This window comes from Cyprinodon tularosa, unplaced genomic scaffold (assembly GCF_016077235.1).
Source record: "Cyprinodon tularosa strain WSP-4 unplaced genomic scaffold, ASM1607723v1 ctg568, whole genome shotgun sequence".
Taxonomy (NCBI): domain Eukaryota; kingdom Metazoa; phylum Chordata; class Actinopteri; order Cyprinodontiformes; family Cyprinodontidae; genus Cyprinodon; species Cyprinodon tularosa.
In genome coordinates, this window is record NW_024039305.1 from 39978 (window position 1) to 66045 (window position 26068).

The 26068-nt window shown below is 37.1% G+C and overlaps 1 protein-coding gene across 1 annotated transcript; it reads right to left on the reverse strand.

The window, feature by feature from the left end:
- Positions 1 to 2914: 2914 nt before the first annotated feature.
- Positions 2915 to 23433, reverse strand: smyd5 (SMYD family member 5). Its single transcript, XM_038305858.1, has 13 exons — positions 23322 to 23433; positions 22452 to 22560; positions 22083 to 22222; positions 14500 to 14621; positions 14330 to 14399; positions 13853 to 13957; positions 13595 to 13657; positions 10831 to 10901; positions 10630 to 10736; positions 10358 to 10414; positions 10130 to 10224; positions 7658 to 7728; positions 2915 to 7235 (listed from the first exon to the last, which is right to left on the reverse strand). Exons 1-13 carry the CDS (start codon positions 23415 to 23417, stop codon positions 7094 to 7096), a joined length of 1248 nt encoding a protein of 415 aa, XP_038161786.1. The 5' UTR covers positions 23418 to 23433; the 3' UTR covers positions 2915 to 7093.
- Positions 23434 to 26068: the final 2635 nt, after the last annotated feature.

A 26068-nucleotide genomic window follows, 5' to 3' on the forward strand; every position in this document is an offset into this window, starting at 1 on the left:
CTTCACTATACTTGATGCTGTCGCTGCACATAGTATTTAATAGCCAGTTGCATAAAGCTTCTGATAGTTATGGAAGAATGTTGTGGCAATTTAAAAAAAAATGACTTGTTCAGTGGCCCTAATCCTTCTGTTGATTAAAAGCAACATGAAGGTAGATGTATGTAGAGTCACATACAGTCATCAGTCATATCAAACCAAACTGTTTTTATTACAGGGTTTTCTGACATCATCCAGTCTAACGAATAAAATAAAGCTGCAGTTTTGCTATTTGGTAGATTTCTAAACATTCTTTCATCTTTTGAGATCCAGGGCTTAGGAGTTTGTTGATATGAAAATATTTAGTCATATTTTGCTAGTGACAAGAAGGATGTGTGCACATTACTTCATGCACACTGCTCCCACATCGGTGGTGGCAGCATGGTGATGTGGGGATATTCTTAGGCAAGGACATGGAAAATGGTCAGAATTGATGGGAGATGGATGGAGCTAAAGACAGGAAGGAACTGTGACTACAAGTATTAGCCGCACTTCTCTGTCAGTATATCACTTGGGAAAAAAAAAAAAAAAAAACGTAAATTACATCGTTATTTGCAGCTGTGTTGTAGCCTGGCAAAATATTTTTTACTGCAATGTACTTAATTTCACAGCTGTTTTTTTACCACCTAAACTTAATATTTAGGATTACGACTGAAAGGGTGTCTATAAATCCAAACTGTTACATAATAAAAAGAAATAACTTCAGTTGATATGAATTTTAAATTGCTTTATCCGCTCCATTTTTCCCCCAAATAATTTCTCAAACAGAAACTTAAGACCTTTGAGACTTGATTAAATCTGCAGCCAGCTCTAGTAGTTATTCGATGTAGTGAGTCGATTTACAAGGTGAGAATCAGCTACTTTAGAAAAATGACACGTTAAAAATGTGTGAAAGTTTCTCTTATAGCAAAAAAAAGTTTTAAATCTCTGTAATGCCTCGTTTGGCTGACTGATCCCACTTGTTCCTTTTGCTAGAATCAGATTTTTCTGACTTAAATTTTCAATATTTTGTGCAATAAAGAGACTTATGCCAATGGAGGTGAACTGATATTTAGTCTATAATAAAATTATGCATTTAAAAAAAAAACGTATACTAAATTGTATTTTGAAACGTAATGAAATGCCAGCCTCCATTGGAGGAAAAAAAAAGGTTTTAAGATCCTTGAGTTAAAGAAATGTTTGCAATTACATACTGTTCAAAAGTTTGGGGTCACATTGAAATGTCCTTATTTTTTAAGGAAAATCACTGTACTTTTCAATGAAGATAACTTTAAACTTGTCTTAACTTTAAAGAAATACACTCTATACATTGCTAATGTGGTAAATGACTATTCTAGCTGCAAATGTCTGGTTTTTGGTGCAATATCTACATAGGTGTATAAAGACCCATTTCCAGCAACTATCACTCCAGTGTTCTAATGGTACAATGTGTTTGCTCATTGGCTCAGAAGGCTAATTGATGATTAGAAAACCCTGGTGCAATCATGTTCACACATCTGAAAACAGTTTAGCTCGTTACAGAAGCAACAAAACTGACCTTCCTTTGAACAGATTGAGTTTCTGGAGCATCACATTTGTGGGGTCAATTAAATACTCAAAATGGCCAGAAAACGAGAATTTTCATCTGAAACTTGACAGTCTATTCTTGTTCTTAGAAATGAAGGCCATTCCATGTGAGAAATTGTCAAGAAATTGAAGATTTCCTTCAAAGGTGCGTACTACTCCCTTCAGAGGACAGCACAAACAGGCTCTAACCAGAGTAGAAAAAGAAGTGGGAGGCCGCGTTGCACAATCGAGCAAGAAGATAAGTACATTAGAGTCTCTAGTTTGAGAAACAGATAGTACCCACAAAACACCAGTGTCAACATCTACAGTGAAGGGGTGGCTGCGGGATACTGAGCTTCAGGGCAGAGTGGCAAAGAAAAAGCCATATCTGAGACTGGCTAATAAAAGAAAAAGATTAAGATGGGCAAAAGAACACAGACATTGGACAGAGGAAGACTGGGGGAAAAAGTGACGGATGAATCCAAGTTTGAGGTGTTTGGATCACAAAGAAGAACGTTTGTGAGACGCAGAACAAATGAAAAGATGCCTGAAGAATGCCTGACGCCATCTGTTAAGCATGGTGGAGGTAATGTGATGGTCTGGTAAGGTGCGAGATCTGTACATGGTAAAAGGGATTCTGAATAAGGAAGGCTATCACTCCATTTTCCATACCCAGTGGACAGCGCTTGATTGGAGCCAATTTCATCCTACAACAGGACAATGACCCTAAACACACCTCCAAATTGTGCAAGAACTATTTAGAGCAGAAGCAGGCAGCTGGTATTCTATCGGTAATGGAGTGGCCAGCGCAGTCACCAGATCTGAACCCCATTGAGCTGTTGTGGGAGCAGCTTGACCGTATGGTACGCAAGAAGTGCCCATCCTACCAATCCAACTTGTGGGAGCTGCTTCTGGAAGCGTAGGGTGCAATTTCTCCAGATTACCTCAACAAATTAACAGCTAGAATGCCAAAGGTCTGCAATGCTGTAATTGCTGCAAATGGAGGATTCTTTGACGAAAGCAAAGTTTGATGTAAAAAAAAATCTTATTTCAGATACAAATCATTATTTCTAACCTTGTCAATGTCTTGACTCTATTTTCTATTCATTTCACAATGTAAGGTGGTGAATAAGTGTGACTTTTCAGGAAAACACAAAATTGTTTGGGTGACCCCAAACTTTTGAACGGTAGTGTATATGTCCTATTAAAATATATTTAACATCCATCTTTCCAGTGTAAGAAAGGCAGATAAATGACTCAACATCCAGTTTTAGTGGTTTATGAAAAATGAATAAAACATTTAAACATTACACGGAAACATACACAACTGGAATCCAGCTGAATGAGGCCAGCGCACATTGAGAAGGATTTATTCAAACATTTCAGATCTTTCTTCAGCTGCATGAATTGTTGGAATTGGTGATTACATCCATTGTTGAAATATTGCTCGGCAGGAGGCGACGGCAGTCTTTTCACTCATGCAGAACCAAGAAATACAGCTTTCAATAAAAGGCCAAACAGTAACTGACAAAGCAATTTTCCACTCAAGGTTTCCATAATACATTACATGAGTATTAACTGGAACCCATAGATCATTGTATGAAAACCAAACTGTATTTCTCTTTATGCCTTTGAGTCACAAGGTTGGAATTATAATGAAATCAAAAAACCACACTGGAGGCAAATGCCGGTTTGAAATAAGCTCAAAAAAAGCCAAAAGCTAAACGTTCTTTGCCTTCTTTAGAGGTTAGCAGTAAAAAGCATCTGTGGTTAAATTTCTAACTGCATGGTTACAACTGTGGTTGGTCAGTTCTGCCTTAAAGCTGTGCTGATACCATAAAAACTTCCTTCATAAATAGGAACAATTCTTAGAACATAGAAAATGGATCACAACAATGCACAGCATATTAAGCTTTTCTCACAGCAGGAATCATAAAACCTCCAACAGTGACAATAGAAACCAATGAAAAAAAACAATCACTCACATATTAACCACTGACTATAGCAGAGCTTTATAACCTGAAGCTTATGGCAGAGTTAAACCAGAATGAGACAGCACTTAAAAAAAAAAAAAAATAGGGACAGATCTGAATGAACTTAATCATAGTAATGAATAGAAAGTGATATAAGCATTATTAACTGAGTACTCTAAAATAAGCATCTAAACATTTATGCAGCATTTTTTTTTTTAAGAATAAGAGTCTTAATATTGCTTTTGTCCCTGTAAATGGAAAATGAGCAACACAAATGGGATGTCTAAGCACTTAATTATTAATGCCTAACCACTGCATTTGGAGGGATCTATCAACAGAGACCACACGGCATCTGCTGCAAACTGCCTACTCTGTCATTACTGTGGTTTTATCAGGAATGCAAAAGTCAGATAAATCTGCTGAGGCAAATCTGTTAGATTTGTTAAAAAGGTTTCACTTGAAGGTCCAAAAACTCTGCATGAGAAAGAATAATGTTGATAGTCAAAACTTTGAATGTTAATCATACAAATAGCAGATATTTATTACCGTAACAGTCTAAGGGTTGAAAGTGCAGTTTAACGTTTAACGCTTTTTATTTTCCAGGCATGATTTGTGTGGTTTCTGGCCACATGAGTCAGAAGTTTGGATTTACTTCTCAATGGTCTCAATATCAATCATCACTTCAAACTGAACCTAAAAAAAAAAAAAAAAAGGTAGGAAGACTCATAACCACATCAAGCCAGGTGGTAAAACGTTTCCATTTACTTAGAAGTTCCCCCTGCCCATTTTTAAGTTTTTCTCATTTTAGGAACCTTCATCTGTGTCTCTTTGCTATAGATGGCAGCTTTGAATCCAACATAAAATCTAAAGAGTCACACTAGATCATCGATGCTATTGATTTTGTCAAGTGCAACAGTTCCTCCTTCTGCAAAACCTCCTCATACGACACTTCCTTCTCTTTAAAGTTGCAGTGAGGTTCTCAGGGTTACAAGCTTCCATCCTTTTAAATATTAATGGATATTACTTCCATTTACTTTAATTTTTGTTATAACAAACCATAAGAAAGATCTCCAAAAATGAAAGCCCTTGAATGCAAATTTATCTTACACCTCAAGCCTGCTTTTAGTCCAAGCAGATAGAGTAAATAAATCCACCAGTGTGCCTCCATTTAACTTGTGAATTTGCCTACAAACCCTGAAAATAATAATCTCGGTTTAATATACCTTGTAGCCAAACAGCTTAAGGGTATAACAGCCTTAGCGTTCATATATTTTAAGAAAGTACAAATGAAAAACATCCCAATCTGGCATTTAACAAATAAAAATCATTTTAATAATAATAAATTACCTAATACAGGAAATGTTTAGTCTAATTCAATGTCAGAAAGGAAGTAAGCACCTTTGAATCAACATTTTGTTTAATCTACGTATATTTCAATCTACAGGGGTAAAAGTGTTCAGACCCCTCTATATTTTTACTATTTGTTTCATTGCAGCCATTAGCTAAAATCAAAAAAGTTAATTTTATTTCTCATGAATGTACACTCAGCACCCCATCTTGACAAAATATATTAAAAAAGAAAACCTGAGCTGTCAAATCGTCATAGGTATTCAGACCCTTTGCTCAGTATTGAGTAGACATAACTTTTGAGCAGGTACAGGCATGAGTCTTCTTGGGAATGATGCACATTTTTCACCTGGATTTGGGGATCCTCTCCAGTTCTGTCAGGTTGGATGGTGAGCGTTGGTGGGCAGCCATTTTCAGGTCTCTCAAGAGATGCTCAATTGGGTTTAGGTCAGGGCTCTGGCTGTGCCAGTCAAGAATGGTTGTTCCCATGCCACTCTCTTGTTATCTTAGCTGAGTTCTTAGGGTCATAGTCTTGTTGGAAGGTGAACCTTCAGCCCAGTCTAAAGTCCGGAAGAGGTTTTCTCCCAGGATTTATCTGTACTTCGCAGCATTCAGCTTTCCTTCCATTGCAACCAGTCATCGTTCATGCAGCTGACAAACAACCCCATAGCATGATGCTACCACCGCCATGTTTCACTGTTATTAATCTTGGTCTCATTAGATCAGAGAAATCTTTCTCATAGCCTGGGAGTCCTTTATGTGTTTTTGGCAAACTCTATGCAGGCTTTCATTCGCCTTGCACTCTGCTATAAAGCCCCGACTGCTGGAGGGCTGCAGTGTTAGTAGACCTTGTGGAACTTTCTACCATCTCCTGCATCTCTGGAGCTCAGTCACAGTGATCTTTGGGTCTTTCTTTATCGATCTCACCATGGCTCTTCCCCCACTATTGCTCAGTTCGGCTGGACAGCCAGGTCTAGGAAGAGTTCTGGTCGTCCCAAACATCTTCCATTTAAGGATTATGGAGGCAAATGTGCTCTTAGGAACCTTGAGTGCTGTGGAAATTATTTTGTAACCTTGGCCAGATCTGGGTCTTGCCACAATTCTGTCTCTGAGCTCCTTGGGCAGTTCCTTCGAACTCATTATTCCCATTTGTTCTGACATGCACTGTGAGTTGTAAGGTCTTATTTAGACAGGAGTGGGCCTTTCCTAATCAAGTCCAATCAGTTTAATTAAACACAGCTGGACTCCAATGAAGGAGCAGAACCATCTCAAGGAGGATCAGAAGAAATGGACAGCATGTGTTAAATATATACGAGTCTCACAGCAAAAGGTCTGAATATTTATGACCATTTGATATTTCAGTTGTCCTTTTTATAATTAGCAAAAAATTCTAGATTTCTGTTTTCTTCTTTTAAGATGGAGTGCTGAGCGTACATTAATGAGAAATAAAAAGAACTTTATTGATTTTAGGAAATGGCTGCAATGAAACAAAGTGACAATTCTAAATGGATATGAATACTTTCTGTACACATTACATATGTATAATTTTGATGGCTTGGATCAGAAATCACCAATGAATTTTATTTCAAATTGATCACTAAGAACACTATTTAAGAACTGCCAATAAAAAGCTAATTTAAAGCTCAGGAGTAGAAAATAAATTGAAATGCCTCATGCAGCTCTAGATAATGACCTGCTGATTAGATAATGACCTGCTTAATGTTTAACTTTAAATGTCCTTTTAAAAGACATCTAAAATATGTTTTTTATGTGACATTTTACTACAAAAGGGAACAAAAATGCTTGAATAAAGCATTAAGAGAGCTTTATAAAGACTTTTGAGCACAACATTTCTGCCCTCCTGCTGACCATAAAAATTACAGCTTGCGGATTTTGTTCCCCTTCTGCCTAAAAGCACATCAGTGCTTGCCAAACCATGCAAAAAAAATCTATCTAAACAAAAACTTTAGATATTTTACGTTTATCTTGGGTTAAATCACCCAAAGTCAGAATATTTGCACTGCCGTTAAGTTGCACTGAAATAATTGGCTACTGATGTTTAAAATAAAAACTGAAATGCATCATTATCGCTTCACACTCCTGGACATGCGGATCACAGTCTTAGCTGGTCTTTATTCTTTTTGGCCTCAGAGCGAAGGAAACAATTAAGAACAATATGGCCGAGTCTTTCATCAAACATCAGTCATCTCGTCTTCCATTTCGTCCCCTTCCGTTTCACCCTCTGCTTCGCCCTCCTCCTCCTCAGATGTGACGTCCGGCTCATCCATCTGAGACATGCACTTTGAACATGAGCAGACAAAAAGGTAGTTCTCCCTGCGAAGAAAAAAAGCTTCATGAAGATATTGCACAACAAAAAAAAACCATAGCGGCTGAATTCAGAGAGTGCTCTCAGTCTTTAATGAGATCAGTAATAAGTCACCAAAGCAAAACACTTAATATTTAAAAAAATACTTTTAATGGTCTGAATCAGCTAGTGTAACAAACGCCCAGCAGGAGTGGAAACACACTTTATTAAGACTGAAATGAGCAGGTTGCATTAAAACCTCAGGTATCATTCATTGTGAATGTAATTTAAAGATAGACTGGCATCATGCTGATCAATGAGGAGCAGCCATGCTGTTTCTGCCTCAGGACCAACAAGCACTACCTGCTGGGGATTTTTATTGATCCACATTCAATCCATAAGAGTGTGACCCGCCTTTAAATGATTTGTCCTAAAGATTGTGCGTGTTTACCTCAAGATCTTGTGCCTGCTGTGTCTGCTTCTGTCCCGCTGACAGAAATCCAAGTAACTGATGCAGATCTCCTGAAAACAGAAGAAAGAGTCACTGATCTGACCACAGACGGAAACCCAGTAACCCTGGTCTTTAAAGCACAGAATGGGAGCGCCCTGGTGGCATGCAGGGAGCAAAAGGCATTTTCATCCATCCATCCATCCATCCATCCATTTTCTGTCACGCTTATCCCAAGCAGCCCAAAAAGCATTTTCAATGCAAGTTAAATGCATTTACCTCTTAATATCCACCTCAATTCTGGGAAATTCTCGCCTATTATGCATACCCAAATGGAAAAGCAAATAACGTAGGAACTCTAAGCCCAAATTACATGTGTGATACATTATTTGAAAGCTAACACCTTCTAGTTTCTCAATATATACATGAAAATTGGGTGTGTAAAACACCCAACCTGCATCAAGCCCAAGATGCATCAGTTCAAACATGACTCAAACTTGTTATTTTTCTTGTTGAAAATAATAAGCCTTTTTTGAACAGCAGCTATAAACATATGCTTGCTTGTTGTGGCTGCTTTGTCGTGCTACATTTCGACATGCCGCTACTGTATAATTGTGCTATGGTGCTCAGTGCTCACTATGTCGATAAAATTAACTAGGTGGTTGAATTGTGAATAGAAACTTTCAAACAATGTCTAAAATGTCTATATTGGTAAACATTTTACCAGTATAATTTTCATGCATTCTGTAAACGCTTTAAAACGGGTCGCCGGCGACCCGGTGGGTTTTGAGAGGTCAATTGTCCATCCATTTTGGGTCATGCATATCCCTGCTGGGGTTACGAGGAGTGCTGGTGCCCATCTCCAGCTGTTAATGGGCGGTCTATCGCAGGACAAAACAGAGACAAACAATACAAGCAACCATTCGCGCACACTCAAACTTAAGGAGAATTTAGAGAAGCCAATTAGCCTAACAGTCATGTTTTTGGACTGAGGGAAGAAGCTGGTGTACCCAGAGAGAACCCATGCATGCTCAGGGAGAACATGCAATCTCCATGCAGAAAAACCCCAGGCCAGGAATCGAACCCGGAACCTTCTAACTGCAAGGCAGCAGTGCTACCCACTCCAGTGCTACCCACTGCATCACTGTGCAGCCCCTCTTTAATTATTGTTGTTTTATTTTATTAAACACAAAGAAAAACAATAGTTAATTTGGCATGTTTCACTATGTTTTCATTTATTTATGACCAAGTATATCTGTTATAGCCAATTAACCAATGAGATGAAATCTTAGCAGTTTAGCAACTTTTTAGATGCTTCTAATGACTTTTTCCCCTCAAAAAAAAAAAGCAATTAGTGACAAATCTAGTGACCTCCTATTTGTGTCATTGGAAAATTTGGCAGCAACACATGAAGACAACAATGGTTCTGGAGTTTCTGTGTTCAGCAAAGCGCTGTGCACAGCTGAGCAGCGAGCTCTCAGCAGCCTTCGCTGTAAGAAGATAAACACCGCTGGACTTCAGGATACAAGGACAAAGTAAGCAGCCCGACCTCTCTACAGAAGCTGTGCACTTTCTGTTGCTTTTTACAACAACATATGTCAGGCTTCCCATCCCTAAACCCTGAATAAACATAAATACTGAAGATATTAGACTGAAGCCATCTTCTATTGAGTCAGACCTTTCCAGACTATGTTCACAGAGTCAAACATTAGTATCTTAAAGAAAACATTCCTATCTGAAACATATTTTAAAGCGACTGTCATACTGAGCTGCTACTGGTTCTTGGACTACAGATTTTTATTTTTGATTTCTGAATGCAAATTACAACAGACACATTATTTATGTACAGCAAACATAAAATGCATTAAAGCTGTGGAAGTAAAAAGAAACAGTAATCAACTATTGATTGATGCATTGTGAAGCATTTCTGCAGCTAAACAGCTGTATATACCGTTTTTTACGTATGACGATGTGATACTTTGGAGATTCCATATAAGATGTAGGTGCTGCTCCGATAAGTTTGAGAATCACTGGGATAGAGAATTAACTGAAAACCATTTTTCATACTTATTCAGACCTAAAAAAGAAAAAAAAAATTAAACACTTTCTCAGACCTTTCCAGAATACGTGGGACCTACTGGAAATCTGTTTTTCTCCATAGAAAAAAATCATTTCTTGCCAGCCTCAAAACAATGTTGCATGAATTTATGGCCTTTCGTTTCTCTCCGTTTCTCCCACATCCACAGGAGCCTTTTCCTGTGAAAGTAACACAGCTGCTGTGACATTACTGTGCCATGCAGATGCAAGCCTTCTCAATCTTTCTGACAGCTTGGCAAACCCATTTCAATCTTGGACGTCTCAGGCTTCTAATACTGGCTGACAAGGGAGAAAACCAAGCTAGTCTATATAGGGATGCTCTGTCCTGTCTTTGCTTGACTCATATACATTACTGTAAACCCAGATGTGTTTGCTGACCTGTCCTGGGCTGATGTCACTGAGGGCGTTGAGGTGAAGCAGGAAGTTGTTATCTGGGAAGGATGCCTCCGCATTTGGGATGCAGCTGTGATTACCTGCGTAGATCAAAAATAAAAATCCTTTTTGTTACGTCTGCTTTTAGAGACGTAACAAGGATTTGTTTATCTTCAATAACAAGATCCAAGATCTTGTTATTGAAGATAAACAAAGAACGTAGTGTGAACTCACACGAGCTTTGCAGCAAATAAAGTCCAGATCCCTCGCAGTTCAAAAACTCTCCCGTTTCTGCACAGAAAAACCGGAGTTACACCCATTCCTGACATTTAAGTCGGTATCAGACGCATGTCAACGTAACAGCAGTTCTGTCACCACTGAAAACTGTAGTACAGACCATGAAAAAATGAAAACACTTAAGACAATATGACAGCTGCAAATCTCCTCATTTAAGAATAAACCCTTTTACTCCTGAAATGACTGCAGTACTGAGATAAAACACTGACCTTTGTCAATGTCCTTGTATAACTGGTCAATAAAGGAGTCCAACTGCTCCCTCTGCTGGTCGGGAAGCTCAAGTGCATCACAGGCATGAACCCACTGACTTAGAGAACTATATTAGACACAAAAATACCACAAAGACATCAAAACAGAGATTCAGAGCTGGAAATGTTGATAATTAAAGCAGAAAAAGAGGCGGAGGTCACCTGGTACCGATCCCTTGGCCGTTTGTTCCCACCAAAGCAAACAGAGAGCGGAAACCCTCCGGCACAAACCACTGAAGAACAGTTACACTGTTACTCATGCGTTTTGAGCAACAAATAAACTACCAGTGAGAGTAACTGATTTATTCTGGAACATTTGGAGTTAAAGGAAAAAAAAGACATACTGGCTAGAATAGCAGGAGACTCTGAAATGTGCATATTTTTGTTTATAACAATAATGAAATCTGTTAACGTTTACACATCAGGAAAAAAGCAGCAAATACAGTAACCTCCACTATACAGCTAAACATTCCTCAACATGTTTTCTGCAGCCATTTAAAGCTCCTGGGATCACTCAGGCTTTAGCAACAGTTTGTGTACATAAACCTGTTTGCTTTATCTTTACAATAGATAATTCAATTGAAACTTATGAAGAGACTAAAGAAAAAAAAAATAGCTGTAGACTTAAAGAAGCCATCCTTCTGGATTAATCCATCAACTATGTCTGATAGCAGTAAAGCCACGCCTCAGAATGATGCTGCCACCACCATGTTTAACAGTTGGTAGCTTTGTGAGGTCTGAAAGCCCCATCGTAACTCCTTAAAGGACATTGTTACTCATTTATGAAGAACTTCTGAATCTTTAGCTCATCTACCCTCATTCACATGGGCAGCCACATAGTTCCTTTGAACTTTAAAGTATGTTTTTTTTTTACAGAAATTGCTCGTTAATAGCCAGAAAGAGTGCTTAAGATTAAACTTGTGGAAAGTGAAAAGGGGAATCTAACCGACGATTAGATTTCAAGTCTAATAGACATCAGTTCGTCACTTTTTTTATCTTCGATTTATTTATAACCGCTAAATAGCTCACTATGCAACATCACTAGTTGCAATTTTTTTGTTTTTTATATGTTAATTATCATTGTTTAGCAGTTAGAACAGAGTTGCCCTTTAAATTAGGGCTGCAACAACGAATCGATAAAATCGATAAAAATCGACTTTTAAAAGCGTTGGCAACGAATTTCATCATCGCTTAGTTGTGTCGCGCGATTAATGCGTCATCCGCCGCCGCCGTCCTCCGGGGGAAGAAAAAAAATATGGCGGAGCGAGTCAGCGCCGCAGTTGCAGTGTTGCCAACTCAGCAACTTTTCAGACCCCTCCAGCGACTATTTTTCAAAAAAGCGACTAGCGACAAATCTGGCGAGTTTTTACGGTGTCACTGGCGGCTTTTGCCTGCCGCGGGGTGCCTCCCCCATCCCAACCCCTTTCTCTCTCTCCCACGGGAATCCCTCTCAGCGTGCAGTCAGAGCCGCAGGATATTAGTGAGGAGTTTGCCCTCAGCGTCCAGACTGCAAATGAAGCGTGCATGCGCCGGGATTGACGGCGCAAATTGATCACAATAATTAAAATAGCCTGCGCTTTGTAAAGTGAAAAAAGTCGTAACATGCAACTTTTGTAAAAACAAATGAACATGGCACGGAAGCACCACTGTTATGACGCAGCACCTGAAAAGAAAACATGTTGGAGCCTTCGATGGCAGTGAAGAGAGCTGATCAGCAGGATGAGTAACCATGTTTGTTTGGTTTTAAAGTGGGGAAACGTAACGTTAGTTTCTGAGGTAGCTCATCTGATGCTTTCCTTACCGTGTTAGTAGGTTACAGACAGTGATAAGGTTGGCTACTTATTTTACTTTTAATTTCATTTGAATTAGCTTAAGCAGCATTTATATTTTCTTTATAAATAAATTAACTTGCAAATTATGAGGGCAAGGCTTTTAAAGTTTAAATCTTCTGGCAAAGATAAAGAAAATAAGATCCTGCAATTTATGGAAGTAAAGCAGAACAAAATCCAGCAAGATCAGTAATATGTCAATTAATTATATGCCACATTCCCATGTAAATATCTGTCTTTGGAGGATGTGTTTTTTACCACCCCTAGTTCTCTCATTTTTATTCCAAATACAATTTATAATTTGAATCACAGGGCTATTTTTATCTCTATGGTTCAGTATTTTCTCAAGCAGCAACTTTAACTGCTATACTTTCCTGTCTTAAAAGGCAGAACTCTTCTAGTCTAAAAAAAACTAAACTGTTGAAATGGGGGGGAGCTATTGTTTGAACCCCTTAGGGGCTTTAAAAAACAAAAATGCCTGTCTCTTTTTGCGCTTTATGAAACAAAGTACCCTATATTTTGTGGATGTTCAGCTACATTTCTCATGTAAGTTTGCGTAGTTTTGAAACAAACATTTATTTTTCATATTGCACCAGTACAGTTAATGAGAAACCTGTACTTGTGTGCTTGTTTGTTCTGTCTAAAATGTTTATTTTGGAATAAAGAGGTTAATATAAAAACATTTTTTTGTCCGATTCATCGATTAATCGAAAAAATAATCGGCCGATTCATCGATTTTTAAAATAATCGTTAGTTGCAGCCCTACTTTAAATTAAAATCCAAAAGGGGGTGATTGAAATAAAAGCTAGTTTTTTAAAGTAATGCATGTCAATTATCATTTTATTATGAAATTTGAGAGAGAAAAGAGGGGGGAAACATATACTGAATTGGATTTGGTTGGAGGGAATAAAATAAAAAATGAACAGCCTCAGATCCCACTGTATTAAAAAAAAAAACATTTTCCTTATTTCATGTTCAATATTAGTGCATTTAAACCTAAATAATGCTTAATTATTTTCATTATTATTATTTTGTGGAGAATTTTGCCACAAAGAAGAGAAATAATGAAAAAAAGGAAGGTTTTCGGACGTACTGACCCGACTGAGATGGTCATCATAAAGTGCTGCTTTAAAAAGGCTGTGCAACAAGCCTAGCTGCCCCTGCAAACACAATGAGAAAGATTAGATTCTACAGAACTAACTTTATAAGCTCAAAGCAGCCACGGTGGGGAGGTAAGGTTTCTGAGCGGGATGTCATCAGTGGTCTGTTGAGCTGTGAAGAACTTTGATGTCCCTCTTTGAACAGACAGATTTGATATATTTCACCTCAGAGCTGCAACAGGAAGGTAAACTCACCCTGAACTTCTCTCCCAGAAGCTTATGGGCTATCTCCTCCTCCTCATTGGCCGTCCGACTGCAGAAGAGAGAAAACAGCCTCTGCCAGCGTGTTTTATCTTTGGCCTGGATAACATTAACAACATGGGAGTCATTACTTATAATGGAAAACAGCAGCATCACTCATGTCAAAACAAAATTGATTCAACAGAAAATATATTTGGTTAAATGAATATGCTGATAAAACCTTAATTTATTTACCACCTGTGTAGTTTATTCATGTCACCTATGAGGCTGATTTCAAACACTTTATGTAACTTTCTCATTGAAACCATCAGTATCAGCCTAAAAGCTAATTTCACGGCCGGTTTAACAAAAAGGTTTAATTTATAAAACAATGCTGAGGGAAAATCTAATTAGCATCAGAGTGCATATTTTACATTGTCATTTCTAATATTTGTTACATTAATTTCAACAGATTTTAGTTTCCAGACTCACCTGTTTGACCACAGCCACCATTTTGGCCATAAGCATGATGCTGGACGTCTCTGGTGGATAATGAACGCTCCTATAAGCAGAAAACACCTTTGATTTATTGGCAATCAAGCATGTTTGAACGTAATCGGAACACAGCAGATGGTAAAATGATCATTTCAATACAAAATCACCTCCATGCATCTTTGAGCTTGTTGATGGGGTGGTCTGGATCTGACTCAGAAGGACCCAGGCACAAAACTCGATGGTACTGATCTGCAGCGGCCTGCCGACACTCGCTGCTGCAGTACATCACCTGCATGAGGCAATTAAAATACCTAATAAAACAGTTTTGCTTCACCTGGCAACAATGTAATCAAAAGTGGTTGTAAAGTTTATTGGTTGCTCATTCTCCCAGGCTGGAAACTAATGCAGCAGTGCATTCCCTAAAATAGATGCCAGTTTTAAATCCCTATGATAGGAGCTTAGGTAACAGAAAAACATATATGCTAAAAAAACATTTGTTTTTAATTCATTCAAATGTTTGAAAATATTTTTTAAATGTCAAAAAACAATTCTAGTCATAAACTAGCATTACTGACAGATAATGATAGTAATAAGATAGTAATAAGGGTTTTATGACATGACCACAAAAAGAAATAAAATCTCACTTTATTGAATTTTAAAAGAAAATCAAAAATCATAAGCATTTATTTCGACAGTAGTTATTCTAATACCGGTAATTCACTACATTTTCAAATATATTTTGTAGAACAGGACAAACATTTATACCCTGCATCAGAATCCTAAGGAACAAATCGTATGCTGACTAAGGCTGCAACTAACGCCTTTTTTTGCAAATGAATTAATCTGACGATTATTTTTCGATTCATCGATTAATAATCGGATAGTGAAGGATTCCTTAACGAAGTTTTTTTTACAAAATTAAATTAGGTGAAACAAAAACTTTTCCACTTGAGGAGTTCTGGATAGAGCATACTGAAAGGCAGAAACATCTCTTATCTTTTACGCAAAATGTTGATTTTTTTTTCTTCACAATTTTGACATAAATAGAGCTCTAAGTGGGTTGCTCTGTCTGCTAAAAGCATATTTTACAGTCTCTACAATCCAGTTAACAATTAATCGATTACTTAATTAGTTGATGATTATTTCAATAACTGGTTACCGTAATCCGAATAATTGTTTCAGCCCTAATGCACAGATTTTGGCCCAATAGCAAATCCTTCCATTCCAGCTGTTGAAGCACTTGTAACATGCTTTTCCATCAAATGGAGAAATTGGAAGACAAGCATATTAACACTGAAATATTGGTCAGAATTAAATAATACATTACATTTTGATTAAAGAAGCAAAAAAAGACAACTGAGATACAAAAATGGGCATATAAAGTTCTTAAAATTTGACAGTCCAAAGTCGCTAGGAGGTGAAGACTAGAAGAAACGTAGCGATCGTTCATAGATGAACATAAGCTATACAATGTTCTAGTAGATGGTGAATTAAAAACAGCATTATTATAGTGAAATAGCACATTGCTGCAAGGTTTCAGGAAAACTGCGACATCAGACATCAGTCTGTGTTTGTAGAGAGAAGAGGACAATTTCTGCCCGGATTGAAGTTTGAAAACTGATGAAACCTGTTGTGATTGCAGGGATTTTTCTTCAACCAAAAAGTCTGAATTTGCTGGAAAAGTGATGTCAGAGGACCTAAAAGCTGCAGATGAAGGAGGTCCTTAAAGAGAGATACAATTTTCATCTGATTTAATTCATCTAACATGAAAAGCTCTCCAAACAAAAGGTGATAGCCGAATGGATCAAAGCTCAATAGGTAAGAATACGTCCTTGTAGCAGATGTAACCTTAGTTATCGGCAGTTATTATGTATAAAGAAAAATACAAAAATAAGTTTGATAAAAAAATTAGGGATCAGTTCAAAATGCTGTTTAACCCTGAAAAACAATAAATTCTGCTCATAAAGGATTCCAGGAACATTAAACATATACCGGTATAGGGCAAAGAAGTCATGATTCGATTCGAATCACGATTCACATGCCACGATGCGATTCTATCACGATGCATCATGATACTTGAAATAATGCGATGCATCGCGATGCACTGCAATATTTTCAATGAACACTGTAAGAAAAAGATACAGCCCTTACCAGTGGCTGAATGGCTGTTTATGATCTGGATAGTGTCTTCAATTGAAACATAACTGAAAGCAACTGAATTCATACATAGCTGTATTTATTGAAACGACTTTTGGAGGTGTTGCCATGAAAACAAATACTGGACAGAAATATTACTATTACTGGCATGGACACACTGACAAAATGATCTTAGGTTTCATAAAACTTAAAATAACAAAATAAGGATTATCAGTGCCATTTACATGGCCTCAGTGGTCCTTTAAACCAATGAAATGAAAACATTCAAATGTATGACATTTCCCCTTTTGCAAATGACGTGCATCATATCAATTTCGTTTTTACCTTCTTTGTTTTTAAAGCCAAAATTCATCCAAGCATCTGACTTGAAATGTGATGGAGCCAGGCGAATTTTCTCAGTCTCCTCCATATTTTGTTTACGAATGACTCGTCTCAGTATCCCGCTGCCGGACATGCTTGTGACACAAAGCAGGGAGTGTCAACACATCCGCAGCGACATCTGCTGGACTGGAAGTTGTATTCCACTTGATTTGGCTGATGTGCGCCAACCATTCATGTATTTTATTTGTTCATTTTTTTTTTTTATAATCGATTCTTGAAGGTAGATCTCAAAAATTAGAACCGCGATGCATCGTCATGACGATTATTTTGCACACCCTTACACCGGTATTAAAGCTGCACATCATCACAAACACATCACAGTTACGGAAGTGATTTTTTTAAAATTGGATTTTACTTTTGCTTTTTATCCATTCGTTAAAAATTGTCCTATCATGTTATAAATTGTTAAAGGACAACCTAAAAGGATAAAAGTATACTTTGATGATAAAACTGGACAGTAACACATTTTAACAGCTTTGAAAAGTAAATGTTTATGACATATTGCTATAAATGCATCACTAGAGATTCTAAGGTTGAAATAAATTACAAATCAGGTATATTGTCGTCAAGTCCTAAAATCCTGCATTGTACTGCTACTCCTCTGTGCATCTCTGCCTAACCCTTTTTTTCCTCTGGCTCCATTTATGGCTGCAGTGCTCACAGATACAGTGAACTTGTGCTCTGCTGTCTGATAACAGCTGATGTTCTTCCTGTGACGATGAATCTGATAATGACTGAAATTTATCTGTGAAAACATCTGATTCTTCATTGCTGTCTGTATTCTCAGTCCTTGTAAAATTAGCTGCCAGGGTCACCCTTTCGTGTCTTACAAACAGTACAACAAAATCGCAAAATACGAATCTAGAAAACCTTTTTAGTAAGATATTAACCATAATTCTCCAGAAATATTTGTTTTGGCATTATCTTTCCATACAAATATGAATTTACCTTAAAATTATGTTACAAGTCCTTTAAAGCAATTCTGTACATTTTAGCCACAGTGGGGCGCTAGACCTGCAACTTCAATTTTGATCCTCCTGAAAGCAACTGGCAACATTACGCTGTGTTTTTAGATCTGATGACAGACCAGTTTTGACCAGCAGACTAAGAGCGTGTGGAGTTACCTGTAAAGACAAAACAGCATTGGACCCTCTAGATTAAATCCTACATTACAGAACCAAAAATATCTCTGATCAGGTAAGTGTCATCTCTGTTTTGTTGCCTAACAACAAGTTTTAGCTTAGTGAAGGGGATCACAGACTGCCTTAAAGATACACTCTGGGTCAGATCAGTTATTCGATGATGGATCAAACCTTCTCAAGTTACATAGGCGAGGTTGCGAGAAGGAAGCCTGCACATCTCTTCTGAAGCTCATACTGTGGCCAAAACCTACAAAATGCTGCTTTAAATTACAAAGATGTTGATGCTAAAAAGTTTCACTACAGGAAAAATTATGGCTGTGTGTCTTAGTTAGCATCATCTTTGTTTTTCTTTTTTCCACTTTGACCTCATGTTCTACCTCTTTATTTAAAAGATTAAATAATGAAATTAAAACTACTGCTATCATTGAAAGCAGCCAATGTTTGGGTAAATCTTTGGCTACTGGAAACCCTTTTCTTTATAACCATACTTAGGTGGATGGACCTTCAGGTGCTTAAGAACATCAGCGTTCCAACTACAGATGGCTCTCACTCAAACCAAAATAACTGACAAAGACTGCTGGATAGTTGCTGAAACATCCCCAGAAAACAGAGAGAAAGTCCAGTTGCCCCATTATATGCCTGGTTTAAAGCAGAGCAATAATTGATTTTGTTTATTGTTTGTGTTATGTTCTTTGTATAACCTTGGTTCTCATTTTTTCCGTCTGATCTTGGCTGATATTTGTGAAATCGGGCAGATTATCACCCTCACCAAATAAAAATTACTATAGGTAGCATCCTGCTGATAAAACACATCTACTAATACATTTACTAAGGCTGAAACAATTAATCCTGATTAATCGAATATTGAAATAATAGCCAACTAATTTCTTAATCGATTAGTTGTTAACTGGAGTATAGAGACTCTAAAACATGCCTTTAGCTGACAGAGAAACCCACATAGAGCAGTAACTATACCCAAATTGCAAAATAATATATAAACATTTTGCATTTAAGATTAAAAAAAAAAAATCTGTCAATATGCTCTATCCAGAACTCCTTAAGTGGAAAAGTTTTGGTTTCACCTGGTTTAATTTTGTAAAAATCTTCTTAACCCTGTAATGCCAAATGTATCTTATTTGATACATACGGTTTCTGAAATGTTTTGCGTCTGACACCTTTTGCATAATTTAATGGTAAAAACTTTGCTTAAAATCCTATTGAACACAATCAGATATACCTGATAACAGAGGGCAGAAGACTATACAAAAAATTATCTTGACTTATCGCATAGTAATAAATTATACATATAAAATATGTATTTCTGTTTTTTCTTTTTTATCATTTTGTTAGAAGGCCAACTAAGGACTTTAAACCAAAAAAAAAAAAAATTTCTGTTTTGTTTTATTCTTGGATAGGGCTTTAAAGGGTTAAGGAACCTTTGGCTATTCGAATATTAATCAATTAATCTAAAAAATAATAAACAGATTAGTCAATTTTCAAAACAATCATAGTTGCAGCCCAACCAGAGACACAATTTCCCTTCAACATACTACGAGTAAAAGATGATTAAACTAATGTCACGCTGCCAAATAAAACTGACAAAATAACCAACATGGTAACTTGAAGTACCGTATTTTCACGACCATAAGGCGCACCGTACTAAAAGGCGCAGTCTCAGTTATGTGTGCCATTTCTGTATTTAACACACACATAAGGCGCACCGGACTATAGGGCGTGTTTTTTATATACAGGTACATGTCCTCTACTACCTTTAAATAGCTCTACTGCGTATTTAAAAATACAGCGGGGGCAAAACTGAGTATGACTGTGCTTTATTCATGTATTTATTACAAAGTATTAATCAAACCTGGCAGCTGGCCGTGAGACAGACACATCGCAGATGACACAGCGCTGTGGTCACTCCTAAATTAACTTAAAATCCTGAAACCTGCCGACGGAATATGTTCGCTTTTATTACCGGTATCCTGGTGCCTGCAGTTTAAATTATTTAGATGAAAAACACCTGCCAGCCAGGCTACCCGGCCTAGAGGCTGCTGATGAAGGGATTTCTACTGTCGGTGCACCGCTGGTATGTGGGGGTCTGAGCGCCTCCGACAGAAATAGATAATCTGGATGAACTGACTGCAATTATTAAGTTTTCAGGTGGCCTTTCTCACTTAAAAACATATTAAAACTACTTTATTCCCACTGATCACAGCAAATATAGCTGCAAGATTTAGATTATTTAGATGAAAAAACCCCTGCCAGCCACCGCGGTGAAGAGGAGGAGACCCGGCCCAGAGGCTGCTGTTGAATTAAGTTTTCAGGTAGAAAAATACAGCGGGAGCAAAACTGAGTATGATTGTGCTTTATTCATGTATTTATTACAAAGTATTAATCGAACCCATCAAAGTCCTCATCCTCTGTTTCTGAATTAAACAGCTGCGCTAAATCAGACATGCCAATTTCCCCTTCTTCGCTGTCAGAGTCACTTTCCGTGCAGCGCGGCTCCTCAGAAATAATGCCGGCTTTTGCGAAAGCTTGAACAACAGTGCCAGCAGACACGTTAGTCCAAGCATCAACAATCCATCCGCAAACGGTGGCGTAACTTACCCTGCCTTCCACTTATCGTGAAACTGTGGTCTCCGTCTGTCATCCATTGCTCCAACGCCGCTCGCAACCTTACTTTAAACGGCCGGTTCACACCGATGTCGAGCAGTTGAAATTCCTTTGTCAGACCCCCTGGATAACGGCGAACACAGCGTTTATTTTTGTTTCAGCATGTTTTTCACATCAGCTGTGAGATGGGCACGCATGGAGTCACATATTAAAAGCGATGGTGATGCGTGGAAAAAACCACCTGGTCTCCTCACATACACCTGCCTCAGCCACGCTTTCATCATCTCCTCATCCATCCAGCCCTTTCATTTGCTGTAATATCATTTGTCATCAGAGCGATGTCTGTCTCGCTGTCAGCTCCCAGATCAGCTTCTCTGATTCGTTGATGCGGTGCTTCCAGCAGCAAAACTTCAATTTTTCCATCTCGAGCAGCAGCAGCGCATTGGCGGCGCGCTCCCGACGCGCAGCGCCTGCTGCTCAAAACGCGCTGCGGGACCTTTTGCTGCGTCTATACCAGGGGTCTGCAACCTGCGGCTCCGGAGCCACATATGGCTCTTTGGACCCTCTCCAGCGGCTCTTAATATCGGCTAAAATGTATATAAAGAGCTAAATAATTTAAAAAAATTATACCGGTATCAATAGCTTTTTTTTATAAGATGGAAAAGAATGAGATTAAAAGAACCAGATATATGTTTAAGAGACATTTTTCTATTACTTAGCTTGAAAATTATATGTTTTAACATTAAGAATATATGAATTGATTGTTTGAGATGGCAACAACTAATTTCCTATACAAGAAAAAAAAAAAAAAAAGGTTTTCTAGAAAAAGTCATGATATATTTTGCGGCTCTAAACAACTTTTATTTGGTCGTACTCTGGTCAAAACGGCTCTTTGGATATGAAAGGTTGCAGACCCCTGGTCTATACGCTCGTCAACCATTGACTTTGCATGTAAACTCGCTGCTTCTGCTGCACCTGCTGCGTCCGGTTCACAGCGAGCACAGTGTTAATTTGTTTCACCATGTTTTTCACATCAGCTGTGAGATGGGCACGCATGGAGTCAGATTAACAGCGATGGTGATGAGTGGAAAAAAAAAACACCTGGTCTCCTTACATTCAGCCACTCTTTCATCATCTCCTCAATGAGGTGGTCTCAAAAGTCGCAGTTACAACACACATAGGGCGCACCGCACCAAAGGGCGCACCGCACATTTTGAGGGGAAAAAAAGACGTTTATGTGCGCCTTATAGTCGTGAAAATACGGTAGAAGTATATTAGAGGTTAGTGAGGACTCTAGCAGTGGCTTCTTGTCAATGAAAGAGTCCAACTGCTCCCTCTGAATATTAAGCATAATGTTACAAAGTGAAGAAGAACGGATGAAATTAGAAAAAGAAAATGTAATAACCTGCTGAGACAAATGTGGACGAGCAGAGAGGAAGGAGTTTAACTACCTGGCACTGAGGGCAGACTTGATGAAGCTCGGGGCGGACGCGGCACAGCTCAGGATGAGGAAGGCTGAGTGCAGGGTTGCCGCTGAGTCTCCTGGCATTTTCTTCTGCCGTCTCCAGAGCACGTAAGCAATACTCACAGGCTGGGAAAGGCAAAACGAAGGGGGATTTTGATATATATATATATTTTTTTTTAAATGACGTTTTATTAATAAAAACCTCTTGAAAACTCTGATAGAGATCTAAAATCATAAGAGTTAATACCCTGATGTTTCCATTTGTACAGTTAATTTTATTTAAGTGCTTATCTTTTATGAGTTTAATAGAATGTGTCTTCTATTCTTTAGACACAGTGCGTGTAAAGTGCTTTACCTTTGTAATTATACAAAGAATTCCACAGAAACTGTGCAGAAACCAGAGGCCGCTCAATGAAAATGGTTTCTCCTTTCTTGATGCTTCTTTTCGCAAACAGACCTTTACCCTGTGAAAATTTAAAAAAAGAAGCTTTAGAAAATGGATGGTGGCAAAAATTGAAGCAAAACATGCTGCATTATAAGCCCTCCTGCAAAGATTTGATTCCTATGTTCAAAAAAATATTTTCAAATTTAATTTAATTTTGATTTGCCAAGAGAATCTCCAGGATATTCTAATCGGTTATATTAAAATGAGTTTATATTAGAATATATTAATCATATGGATAATATTCATTATTAACCTTGCAGAAGTCTTTGGTGAATAATCCCAAAACTAACCACTGAAAGCTAGCCATGCCCAAACATATATATAACAGGTACATAATATCACAAACTGCTTTCCAACTAGTGAAATAAATATAGTATAAAACTATCCAATGACAACAAACACATCCCTGTTTAGTTACAAATCACTCTGCACGTGATCTGACCAACTGATTCAGTAAAACATTGTGAAAACGGAACAGAAAGACGTTAAATGTTAGACTACATGCTCTGATTGAATCACAGGAGGATAAAATATTATGTATACAATTGACGCGTTTGCTGTATGTCACGACAATTGTATCAACAGTATGGATAAGATAGTTAAGGAGCGATACTGCATTTCTTTTTGGAGTATCTCTATAAATTGGAGTCGAGGTGTCATGTCGTGTCATGCGGCAGTAAGCTGCAGCAGACATGCGAGCCAACAGCACCGCTTCTAGCAGCCAATATACCAGATAACACCTTCAGTCTGTTTATATTTAACAATGTAAGGAAGACTCACCTTTATGTTGTCTATAAACCTGACTTCAACGCTGCTGTTGGTTTTACATGGGTCCACACAGAGGGAAAACATATGGTCATCCACGGGGGCAGCCATGTTTCTTCTTCTTCTTCTTTTTTTATGGCGGTTGGCAAGCAACTTATTGATGCGCATTACCGCCATCTACCGGAATGGAGTTTAGATCGGGACGCTATATATACACATTCTCCCACAAAACAAAAATAAAAAATAAAATAAAAATGATTAAGTTGATAAATGTTATATTCTTTCAATCAATTTCGTTTTCTTAAGGTAATTCATTAAATAATAAAAAAAACATTTAGAAGTAGAAAGTTTTTCCAAAATATCTTGTATATTTAATTGCTATTTATTTTCTTGTAATCGAATTACCGAATAATAGCAGCCATGTATCGCCACCCTTTTAATTTACCGTGTAGAAAGAAAAAATTGTGCCCCCTGCTGGTGGGATGGTGAAAAGTAGCTTCATTTACAAATTAAGGAACTTCCATATGATTAAAAAAAGCAACAAAGCTGTATTTCAGATACTTATATACTCACATGTCAATCTGTTCAGGTTTTCAATCATATCAACAGTTTGTTAAACATTATTTTTGCGTTCATAAATCCATAGCAGATACTCTATATGTCTCAATTCAAAATTATTTAAACCTAGCTAAATGTTTTGGGTAAAAATGTAAATAAACATATTTAATCTAATTGGCATAATTGACTGCTTTGGGGGAATTTTACTGTTGTAGTCTCTTTTGTTAGTTAAGGCACTTCAAATAATTGAAACTGAAGTATAACATTATAAAGGTAAAAATACACCCATAAATTGTCATAAAACTGTGATGTACACTATATTGCCAAAGGTAGAGTGTCACACCCCACATTGCTAAACTGTAATATAACTTCTATGTCTGCATGTGAATGTGGAAAAAGTGTTATTTTAAGACTGAACACTTCAGGTATAAGAACTGGAAATAAGCCCAAGACTGAGGGGGCAGCATGCCTGCATTGTAGGTTTAGAACAAAAATCATAGCTTTGGTTTAGAAAAACTCAAACCCCCAAACACCTTGTGGAAGGTGTTTATAGAATAGGTCAAAGTTGCATTTGTTGTAAAGAAAGAGGTCCATAAACAAACTAGACTCTAAATGTTAAGAATAGGATGTCATAAGGACTCATGTAAAAGTAGACTGACAAATGGTTATAGCGATATAGTGTTGGTTTAAAGGAAAAAAGCTAAGCATTACTATCAAATAGAGCGGTTTTAAGAAAGACAATTATAAAAACACTCCTAACCAATTGAACCTAAGGTATATCCTGTAAAATAATAATTGCACAGTCTTTACATATTTGACACCAAATGTTTAATCAGGTTATGGCAAAACATAATACAAATAACAAACAGGAATAAAACAACCTCTTTATCCAATGTCTGTTAGACACGTTTAAAATAATACAGAAAAAAAATAATATATCTACATTTGAGATTTAATTACAGTCAGAGGCCTTGAACGAGTAAAAAAACTACAAAATAAAATAAAATTCAGGAATTGTGAGTGATGCTTCCAAAAATAAGGTTTAAATAAGCAGGTCTGTTTACATTTATCGTATTAGAAATCAGCAAACATCTTCTGCACAGGTTACAGAAATTCCAGTAAACAGGGACAGACCGAACAGCTAAAAATATAAATGTCACCGATTTATATTTTAACTGGTTGAGCAACAATATAGATGTAAAACATAAAATCTGACTGATTAATCCATGATCAGCTAAAAGGTTAGATTGACTAAAGGATCCTTGCTTAATTCAATCCTTCATAAAATACTGTTAAAAAACCTTAGCTTCAAATTACAACAGAATAACTTTATGAGTTAACCGCTTTAAAGATATTTCCCAATTTATTTCTGTAATATCATGTTTGCATTACTGGAAAACCCAATACTGTTTTGGTTTATTTCAACAATTTTGTTTTCTATCATTGTTGAAAAACTCAACAAGAAAAGTTTATTTTTAGTTAAAAGGTGTGTTTTTTTTAGTCCAACATCACTAACAAAAATATGGAATTGCAAAGTATATCTTGGACTTTAACAGTAAGCGTTTAGACAAACAACTCTCAATATTAAAATCCCATTTCGTACAGTCGATAGTGAAATATTCCAAGTTAAGAAATACTTATTATATTATTGTTATTATGTAACCATAACAATCCCTTTAAATAGGAAAAAAAAATTATTTGTCTGTATTTTACATCGGAGGTTTTGTCTGTATGTCTGTAAGTCACTGAAAAATAAATGTTTTACTGACAATACGTACGTTGCTCTGAAGAAACAACAGCTAAGTATGGGGGGCATGAGAGGAAATGAAAATATCTAAAAATGTATTTTTAGGAGGAAAAACCCTTTTAGTTATGAACTTGTTCAACCAGTAGAAACTAACTATTACTACACAGTAAATTACAGAGAGTCAAATTATCAGTGTCAGAATCTGTTAACCCTATAAGAGTCATTACAACAACAGTGAGTGTAAAATGCCTCATTATGTATTTCAGTGTTGGTGAAAATATTCATATGAAATCGGTTTGGTAAGGACCCTTGATAGTATAGTCTGAAAACCTTGTTAAAATAACTGGGTTTACAATATAGCTTATATTTCTTATAAATATATACATTTTAAATGTCCTTTTTCTGTAAATGAACTAAATGACTTAATACATTTACAGAAAAAGGACGAGCTGGTAGC